At 48.5% G+C, this 10,699-nt stretch overlaps 1 protein-coding gene across 1 annotated transcript; it reads right to left on the bottom strand.

Moving 5' to 3' along the window:
* Positions 1–272: 272 nt before the first annotated feature.
* LOC120859309 (peptide YY) lies at positions 273–2,144 on the bottom strand. The gene is made up of 4 exons (XM_040235456.1): positions 1,432–2,144; positions 833–1,113; positions 663–743; positions 273–509 (listed from the first exon to the last, which is right to left on the bottom strand). Exons 2-4 carry the CDS (start codon positions 1,081–1,083, stop codon positions 485–487), a joined length of 357 nt encoding a protein of 118 aa, XP_040091390.1. The 5' UTR covers positions 1,084–1,113; positions 1,432–2,144; the 3' UTR covers positions 273–484.
* Between the last annotated feature and the right edge of the window lie 8,555 nt (positions 2,145–10,699).

A 10,699-nucleotide genomic window follows, 5' to 3' on the forward strand; every position in this document is an offset into this window, starting at 1 on the left:
CCCTTTGGAAGAACTTTCAACCTGCCCCCACCCCACCTGCCTAGAGCGCCAGAGGACCCTTGTCTGGGTGCCATCCACTCCTCATGCTGGGGGGTAGCGTTTTCTCTTAGTTCAGAGCAGAGAGGGCCCCTCACTCCACCCCAGCCCTGGCCTCGGGCTCCTTTGGTCTCAGGCGTCATCTTCTATCCTCTCAGCTTTCTCCCCTCCACCCTCCACTCCCACCTGGATGCCACCTCCACGAAGGACAAGAGACAAGATGTAGAAACGCACCATTTCCAGTTCAGTGAAATCTGCACTTTATTTAGAGATCAAGGAAGGACCACATCCGGCCCTCCAGCCCAGGGGTGGGGACAGGGAAAAATGGAAAAAAGGACCCCAAATAAGGACTTCAGAGCCAGCAAGCCCTGAGAGGAATCCAGGCTCCGGGGTCAAGAGCAAACATGGAGAGAGAGCACATGTCTCTCTCTCGAGGCCGTCGGGGTCTTCACCACAGGTAGGCTCCTTCCGGCCTGTAGGAGGGAAAGGAAAGGAGTCATACGGAGCCAAACCAGGCGTCGGATCTGGGTAGGCGAGATTGGGGAAAAGTACTAGGTGGCGGGGATAGGGTGGAAGGAGGACCAGGCCACCCCGCAGGGGACAGCCGTCCGGCGGGGCGCTTTTACCGCGACTTGACCGGCCGGTCCTCGAGATCTGGAAAGAGCAGTATAGAGAGAAGAGCTTCTGAGATGTCTCGTTTCCCAAACCTGCGGGGCGGAGCCAGAGATGGGTGGGGTCGTGACTGGCCACGCCCCTGGTGGCCGCCAGGCCCCGCCCACCCCGCACACGCTCTCACCGTTGCCGAGTGACCAGGTTGAGGTAGTGGCGCAGTGAGGTGTAATAGCGGTTCAGCTCATCTGGCGAGGCGTGTTCTCCCGGAGCTTGGGGTTTGGCGGGGTAGGCGTCGACCAGCTCCCCCAGGCAGACGAGCAGGGTCAGTAGCACTGTGGCCATGGCAGGCCACGATCTGCGCCCCGACATCGTCTGGAGAGGGGCACTAGAGTCAGTCCGAGTATCTACTCGGAAGCGGGAAGCTGAGGTTGCCATCTAGCCGAAGCTTCAGCGACCTTTCTGGGGCTGGTTCCCGACTAAGGCTTAGCCACCTGCTGGCTGTGTGTTCTCAGGCACTGCACCATCTCTGGCCTCAGTTTCCTCATCTGTTAAAAGGGCATAAGCCCTGCCTGCCTCCACCATGTTTACCCAGAAGGGCAGATGGAGGAAAAAGACTATGCTGGCAGCAGGGACTCCTCGGCTTTTCTCCTTCCCACTTCCACTGACCCTCTTCTAAACCAGCTTCTCACCACTCAGTCCGTTTCCACCTTGCTAGCCTCAGTCTCCCCACAAACTAGCCTGGGATCCCCCGACCAGACCTTTGCTGGGTCCCAGGCCACTCACAGCGACAGCTCCAGAGGCAGAGTGGTCAGGAGATGGAAGGCCAGAGGAGTCCGAAGGGCTGGACTTCTGCAGGTGGGGCTGCGGCCTCTTCAGCTCAGTGCGTTCCGTGTGGGGCTTATATCCTGGTCTGAAAGGGGAGGGGAACTGAAGTGGGGGAGGGCTTTCCTTCCTCACTCCACCCAGGGGCAGATCGCTGAGCTTACATTCAGACAGTAAGGGATGTCTCCACCTCCAAGGAGCCAAGGCGGAGCCCCCAACACTTGGATTCAGGGTACCTCTGGACAGGATGCCTAGTCAGAACCCCATCTTCACCCTTCAGCACCCCAAAAGCAGGTGTAGCCTTCTGAGGAAGTGAACCATTCTGTCTAGATTCCTGGGAAGACCCCTAGGACCAGGGTTGACATTCCTTCTTTCCTAGCCTGTCCATGGTGGGGGAGAGGAGATGCAGGCAGGAGGCCAGATCCATATTTTCCAGCCTGTGGGACTTATGATCACTCCTTCCAAAAGCCAACCTTTTCAGCCTCTTCTCCATAATACATTGACAGGACCTGTGGGGAAAACCTCTTGTTACTGGAGGCAGGATGGGAGCTATAATCTTGGCTTTTGACCTGCTATCTGTGAAGTCTTGGAGGAGGGACCCCTCTGGACACTCCACTATGTCTCCCTCTGTTCAAGAGTTGGGAGAAGGGTGGGAGGAGGCAAAGGTCAGTCCTCTCCCCAGAAGCAGCTGAGCCAGCCACCTGTACACCCAGCCTGACACATACACATTCAGGTCCAGCAGGCCTAGTATACAGACCCCTTGCAAGGCAATGTGCCCCCATTTCCATCCAGGGGTCACTTGGGCACTGGTGTCTTACAGGATTGAGTGATGCCAGGAATGCCCAACAACATGCTACCATCCCTAGCCCATTACAATCTCCACTGGGCTCAGGGTCAAAGATCCTACCAAGGAAAGGACTCTTGTTTGTTAAGCACCTACTGTGTATTGGGCAGTACATGATTTCAGGCACAACAACACAATGAGCTGCGTTTCTCCCCACATTACAGATGAGGAAACTAATGCTCTGAGAGGTAAGGAAGCAACAGCCAAGGTCACCTGGGATTCAAACCAGAGAAAAAGGCTGAGGCTGACCCCAGGGAGAGGCCCTCTCAGTCACGATGGACAGAAAGGCTTACTATCTCAGACAACTGTGAGGCTTAGGAGTCAGGCATGCAAGGAGGGGAAGGGAAGCTAAGTAAGTATGGAGTCTACCAACCCCATCAGACCCACCTGCCTCCGACAGGAAAAAAGAGTGCTACAAGGAAGTCTCCAATGAACATTTCCAGCTCCCTTTCTCTGCCCTAGCCGGATCCTCCAGTGCTTGCAGACTTCGCATCAGCCCATGAGAGCAGGAGGGACCCTCTTGTTCAGGCCCCTAGTTCTGGGCCAGCCCTTCCACCCTCAGGACAGATGGCCATGGGTGTTATTTTTAGAGCTCTCTCTGGAAGTGGAGCCCACGGCTCTCTCAATCACCTTTTTATGGGTTCAGTCGCCTGTACTCTCCGGAAATGGCTGCTTATCAGCTAGTTGGGCCCTCTGGGCCCCACACGTCCCAAGAAAGGCCAGGTGGGCACACTGAGCATGGATGTGGAAGATGCCCTAAGGATGAGGGGACATGAACCCCCCTCCTCAGTGCGGGGAGAAAAATCTTTTTTCTTAGGACGTCATGTCTAAAGGGTGAGGCCCAACCCTGTTCTCCAGAAATCCCAGGTCACATCCTTGGGGATTCCCTGTCTGTGGTGAGAGGAACAGCAGTTTCACTGCGGAGCCCCCATCTGAGGGCAGAGATACTCCATCATCCCTGTGCAGCCCCAACTGGAGTAGTTCTCGCAACACAGGGACAGACAAAAACATGGGAACAAGCCTGTGTCCAGTTTGGAGAGGAAACAGCAGAAATAAAAGAACTCCACTCTTCCAGAAGCCTTGGGAAGACAAAGACAGGTGCTCACCGTAGCGATGGAGAGGGTGGCCACGGAGCTGGTGAGGACAGCTACAGTCCCAGGGTCAAGGTCTAGACAAGGAGCCTGCAGGCTAAAGGGGTCAGGGACCGCAGCACCAGCTAGGGTGGTGACAGGGTGTTTGTAACATTCTGACCAAGGCAGAGAGTGATGACATGAGCTGTGAGATGCCCACAGGGAATTTGTGGCATCCCTGGAACCCCCTGACATCTTGGGGAGGGTGGAGTCTGAGGGTAGATGGCAGAAGTTAAGAAGGCATGGGCAAAGGCCCAGATTCAGATTCAACCTCTCAATAAATCACTTTCCCCTCTACTATTAGAGTGAAAGCAAATGGGACCAGAAGAGGTCCCTCAGGTGGGCCAGAAGCCAGACTCCCACTGCACAATTATAGGGCCAGCCAATTGATTCATTAATCACCACCCCTTCATTGAAGAGCATATTAACTCGTTGATTGGTGGAGAGGATGTCTCAGCCATCGATCAGTGGGCTCAGCTATCCCCCAACTCACACACCCACCATCACTGACACTTGATTCAGTCGCTATGAGACCTGTCTGGATGGTGGGGAACTGACATCTGAGAGAGGAGAAACTTCCAAAGAGCTGTTATTGTAGACTTGGGACCAGCACCTTCCTCCAACTTGTCCCCAAAGGGAAGTGGGGACAGAAACACTGAGGTTCCCTTGATCCCCATTCTCGGAACACCTAGCAAGGCCACCCTAGGGGTCAAGGAGGCTTATGCACTTGGACTCCTGTTGACCATTGCTCTTGCCCAGTGGGCTCAAGGGCTACTCATCAGGAGAGGGTAGCCCATGCCATTCATCCCTAGTCTTAATTCAGTATATCCCATCACCTGCCCACCTCCCCACCTCCCCCACACAAGCCCTCTCTCTGATATCCCATCCACTGGGCAGCACTAGCCCACTACCTTCCACCCTCGGGTGGGGCCTCATGTCCAAGGGTCTACACACAGTAGATGGCCATATAGCGAGAGTAATCAGTCCTCACTCAATGAACACTTCTTAGGTCCCTACTATGAACCAGACACCCTTCTAAGCACCAGGGACCGAGCAGTGAACAAACAGGCAAAATCCATACCCTCGTGGAGTTTACATTCTAGTGAAGTGAAGTGAAGTCGCTCTGTCATGGCCGACTCTTTGCAACCCCGTGGACTGTAGCCTACCAGGCTCCTCCCTCCATAGGATTCTCCAGGCAAGAGTACTGGAGTGGGTTGCCATTTCCTTCTGGCAGATGTCAATTACACATTGGCACTTGCTATCTACCTCTACAAAGATTATCATGTGCTGCTGCAGCCGCTGATCTTCAACACCCCCTGAAAGGAGCTCAGGGTGGAGAGCAGAAGTGAGGCACTCTGTGCTCAGGGAAAAACTGACAGAACAGTTCTTCAGATAGATATTTTCAGGAGCCGATTTTATGAGACCAATTCCTCATATCTAGAAAAGCACTAAAGTCCTTTGTGGTAACATCTGCCCTTTGTGACTAGCAGAAACTTTCTGTCAAAAAATACATGCTTGACTGTACTCCCCCTTCACCAAATTCACATGTATACAGACCTTCACACACACACACACACACACACACACACACACACACACACTCACTCACTCACTCACTTCTTTGGGGCAGTTTTTCAGAGGTATCTGAAATGCTGCCTCAAATAAAACTTAACTCATGAAACTCACATTTACATTTTTCAATAAGTCAGCTGTTATGGGAACCATGAGGAAGGGACCCAGAGTGGATTTCTGTACTTTGCCTGAACTCTGTGAGGATCCAGAGCCCTCATACCAGCAGAGGTCCCTTGTGCCCATCTGCCTCCTTGGAGAATTCAGACCAATTTGGGTAAGTCTCCCCTGGTTCTCAGATCTGCCATATTGGTTGATGATCCTGAGTTTTATTTAGCAGTGCATAGCAGGTACCTAGGACTTCCCTGATAACTCAGTTGGTAAAGAATCCTCCTGCAGTGCAGGAAACCCCGGTTCAATTTCCGGGTCAGGAAGATCCGCTGGAAAAGGGATAGGCTACCCACTCCAGTATTCCTGGGCTTCCCTTGTGGCTCAGCCAGTAAAGAATCTGCCTGCAATTCAGGAGACCTGGGTTTGATCCCAGCCTTTCCTTAGAGAAGGGAAAGACTACTCACTCCAGTATTCTGGCCTAGAGAATTCCATGGGCTATACAGTCCATGGGGTCCCAAAGAATCAGACACGACTGAGCGACAGGTAGCTGCCCCACTCCAGTGAAGGATACTGGTGAGGTGGGGTGGGAGGGATGCCAGGGTTTGCCCAGTTGTAAGAAACTGAGTGGTCTGTGCTGGATGGTGAGGTAAGAGCCTGATCTGATGCTTTCCCTCCATTTGACTGCCTTAATAGAATTTGTTGGAATAAAAGTGAAGATATTACATGAAAGCTCCAAAGAAAAGGGATAAGACTCCTTCCAGCCGGTAATGGCTTTCTCAAGAGACTGAGAAATTTACAGGAGTGGTAGAGGCAGAGCCCTCATACCATGCAGTGGTCCCATAAGGAAACCCCATTCATTAATTAAAATATTTGCTCACTGGGGGTCACGAACAAGAGTTGGATAGTCAGTGATCTGAGCACCCATGTTGGTTTTAGGCTACCAAAAGGAGAAGCTAAGACATGCAAGAGGACTTAACGCTAGGGCGACACATGCGGGAGTTATGCTCACAAGCAGCACGTTGGCCCATCACACAATTTCACTAGCAAATTTTGTCCCTGACAAAAAAATTCAATTTTAAAAGTGGGAAATAGAGCCTCTCAAACACAGAAACAAGGGGCATCAGAAAGCCAGTCTCTAACTAACACCCCAGCCAGAGTTATGTATGCACAAAACTCACAGTTACAAGTATGTAATTAATTGGAAAATCATACTAAAGGAGATCTCAACCTAAAATGGCCAAATTGGAGTTTTCAGATATTTCAAAATCGCTATTTTTTGTGCACACAGTTAGAAAAGGCCTAGGATCAAATAGAATGGAATGCTTACTTTGACTGGTACCTAGAAGATTCTAAAAGAGAAATGATAGAGTAACTTCTTTGCAGGAAATCAACAATTAACTGCTTGAAACTATATCAGAACTTGAAAAGGTTGCTAGCACTCTGACTCTGACTCTGCCTGTCCCTCTGCTCCTCCCACATATGCTCTTCTATCTGAATTGCCTGTCCCAGACACTATGTCTTTTTCTCTTCCAATTCTTTCGCCTCTTCCCTTTTCTAGTAAAGGAAGATTTAAAAAAAAAAACTCAGAAGTGATTGTAGCTACCTTTAAGAAGAAACCTATTATAGCAAGAGATAAACCATCCTTGGTGTACACACTCTGGACCAAGCAGAACTTAGAACCTTAGTTAAGGAATTTCCAAGGAAATTAGAATTCCTCAGTTAAGGAATCCAAGTCAGGATCCATTGAGATTTGCTACAGAATTTATATTTAATATATACAGTAAGGAATTCAGTTAACCATCCTGACCTACGAGCCTAGGTTTTCAGTTAATACATCAGTTATTTTCTGAAAGCAAAGTGTTAGTCACTCAGTCATGTCTGACTCTTTGCGACTCCATGGACCGCCTTTGGTTCCTCTGTCCATGGGATTTTCCAGGCAAGAATACTGGAGTGGGTTGAATTGCCTTCTCCAGGGGATCTTCCCAACCCAGGGATTGAACCCATACCCCCTGTGTCTCCTACACTGCAAGCAGATTCTTTACCCTCTGAGCCATCAGAGAAGCCATCAGAAAGCAAGGGAATAAAGAAAGAAAGCAGGATGGAAACACCCCTTAATGGATTTTGAACCACAAACTCGCACTGAATGCAAGGAATTAGACAGAAATTGCTCAAACTTATCCCAGAGCTTCCCCCCAAAACTGTAGACTAGACAGAGATTCAGCAGTTCAAGCAAAGATCATACAAATCCATTTTGGACTCTTATGAAAGATTTGAAAAAACCTTTAAGTAGCATTCTGGTTTGACACCTGAATCATTCTCTAAGCACCATAATGAGCCTTTGCTTGGCTTCACATTTTTAGATGACTTAGAGGATATGGCTACTCTAGGCAAAAGGCACAACTTAGGTTGGTCTAAGTTACACACACTCTTGTTACACAGGCTGACCAACTTTACAAAACCATTAAAAAGAAAGTAAGGGGCTATCTATGAAAATTATGAACCTTCAATAATGCCGATTAAGTACATAATGCTAGCTGAACTTTAAACTACCCCTGCTTAATTCCCAACCAGCAGAGAAAGCCAGATTGAAGGGGGGAAATATATCTCTCTAGAATTCTGACCCTGAGGGAGTAAGTCCTTCTAGAAGACCCTGATTTTTCTCTCCCTGAGACCTGAGCTCTCAGGATAAAGTATCTTATCTAGATAATCTCTGATTTCTGAGACTGAGAAAATAAATGAAAAGAGGAGAGAAAAAATTATTTTAAATTTAACTTCTTCCAATTATTATTTACAACTAGTGAGTCATATTGTGATAGCTGCTTCATGACTAAGTTTAGAAAATGAATCAATGAGATCTCTCCTTGTGTCTGCCTGGATATATGTATGCCTCAGTAGGTGTCTTTGGAGAACATTGCTGAGGTTAATTTGTAAGTGAGCTCTACCTGGTTGGATTTAAGAAAATTAAGTACTTATATAAATTCTGAAATATACAGAAGACAACTGGCCAGGGACTCCCTTGTGGTCCAGTGGCTAAGACTCAGCACTCTCAATGCAAGGGATTGCAGTTGGATTTCTGGCCAGGAAACCAGATCCCACACGCTACAACTAAGTCTTCGCATGTCCCAACTAAAGAACACATATGCCCCAACTAAAACTTTCCAACTAAAGATCCCACAGGCCACATCTAGAAAAAAAATTCTGCCTGCTGCACGCATGCTCAGCTTGCAACCTTATGAACGGTAGCCCTCCAGTCTTCTCTGTCCATGGAATTATCCTGCAAGAATACTGGAGTGGGTTGCCATTTCCTTCTCTAGGGGATTTCCCAACCCTAGGATAGAAATCACATCTCCTATAGCTTTTGCATTGGCAGTTGGATTCTTAACGACTGCTCCATCTGGGAAACCCCCAGCACACTGCAGTGAACATCAAAGATCCTGCTTGCCACAACTAAGACTCAGCCCAGCCAAATAAATAAATTAAAGAAAAAAAGATGCTATGTGACTTCTGAGGCCAGGTCACAAAAGGTAATTATTATGAATTAAAGTGTGTTCTGCTCTCCTTGCTTTCCAATTCATGTGTTGAAATCCTAACCCACAGTACTTCAGAAATGTGACATTACTTGGAAATAACGTCATTGCAGATGTCATTCATTAAGATGAGGTACTTCCCTGGTGGCTCAGAACGTAAAGCATCTGCCTACAACACGGGAGACCCAGGTCCGATTCCTAGGTCAGGAAGATCCCCTGGAGAAGGAAATGGCAACCCATTCCAGTACTCCTGCCTGGAAAATCCCATAGACAGAGGAGCCTGATAGGCTACAGTCCATGGGGTCACAAAGAGTAGGACACGACTGAGTGACTTCACTTCACTACACTGCAGTATAGTGAGCTCCTAATCCAACATGACTATTGTCATTCCAAAAAGAGAAATTTGGACACAGAAGCAGACAGGCATACAGGGAAGATGATGCGAAGAGACAAAAGGTAAAGACCCCCATCTAGAAGCCACAGAGAGAAGCGGGGCACACCTCCTTCGCTCACAGATCTCCGAAGGAACAAACCCTGCCAACACCTTGATTTCAGACTTCCAGCCTCCAGAACTGTTGTGAAACCACTCAGTTTGTGGGACTTTGTAATGGCAGCCCCAGTAAACTATACAGCAAGGCAGTCACCCTCCTGGTTCTCTTGGACCACTAGCTCTAGGAGCCACTGTTCTGTAAGTCCAACCACCCCAAGACATCAGGCTGGAGATGACACATGTAGGTGTCAGTATGAGCTCCCAGCTAACACCCACCAGAACCCACCAGACATATGAATGAGCCTTCTTGGGTATCAGACTCAGACAGCTTCTGACAGTTACTACATGAGACACTCCGAGTCACAACGGCCTAGTCGGGTCCTTCTCAATCCTGACCCACAAAATCATGAGTGAAATACAATGGTTAAGTCACTAAGTTTTAGGTTTAATTGTTACACAGCATAGTAAGCAGCACACCTACTCTTTCTCCTTTCCTCCCTCCCTGGTGGCTAAAATACAGCTGCAGTGATTGTGGACCAGGCGAGCCATCTTCATTCATGTAGATGAGGGCATACGGAAGCCACAGAATAGGAAACTGGGCTGTTGAACATTCTCAGTGGAGAAGAGCTGCCAGCTCTCTGGACACTACTCACATTTTATATAAGAAAAATAAAATACTTTCTTGTTTAAGTCATTCTTAATTCTGTCTCAATTATTAAAATCAGATCAATACCTTAGCAATATAATGTATATAAAACAAATAGCTAGTGTCTAGCACATAAGTAAGTGCTTTTTGTTTCTTTTTTTGGATAAGCTGCACAGCTTGTAGGATGTTAGTTTCCTGACCAGTGATCAAACCTAGGCCCCTGCAGTGAAAATGCCAAGTACTAACAACTGGACCACCAGTGAATTCTGAGCAAGTGTTGTTTTTTTTTTTTAAAGGTAGCTATTGATATTATCGTCATCAATATTATATCTAAGCTTCCCTCTGACCCTTAATATTGGTTAACTCTGATCAGCAATGGATTAACCACCTCTCAACACTCCCCACAGTGGACTTGAGGCAAACCCATGTCAAGCTGGGCATAAATTGTCCGTGGTTATATAATTTATACCAGAGTTCTCATCTACAAGCCTCAAACTGAGCACAGCTCTTCCATGCAGACCAACAGACAGAAAACCATGGATACCAACACAGATTCACATTGTCCCCTGCCTCCAACCACAAAATGAACCAAAACTTGAGGCAGCCATGGCATGGAGTGGTTTTAGGGGTTGGTTAGAGTAGAGGAAAGAAGACAGAGGAATAGTGGCAGGAAATGGGTCTCAGATAGTGGAATGCTTTAGGAAGAGGAAACCAGAGAAAAGAACTAACTCTACCTTTCAAAGCAATCAGGGCAGGCTTCTAGGAGGAGGTATCCACTACCCTGAAGCTCATCTCCAGACTGAAATGAGAAAGGGATCTACAGCAGGGGAAGTGGCCAGGCCGAAGGCTGAGAGCATTGGCGTCTACACGGCCTGTGACCTGACCAGGCCCTCAACCTGCTTCCCTCTCCCC

The sequence above is a fragment of the Oryx dammah genome, unplaced genomic scaffold (genome assembly GCF_014754425.2).
Source record: "Oryx dammah isolate SB20612 unplaced genomic scaffold, SCBI_Odam_1.1 HiC_scaffold_528, whole genome shotgun sequence".
NCBI classification, from domain to species: Eukaryota; Metazoa; Chordata; class Mammalia; order Artiodactyla; family Bovidae; genus Oryx; species Oryx dammah.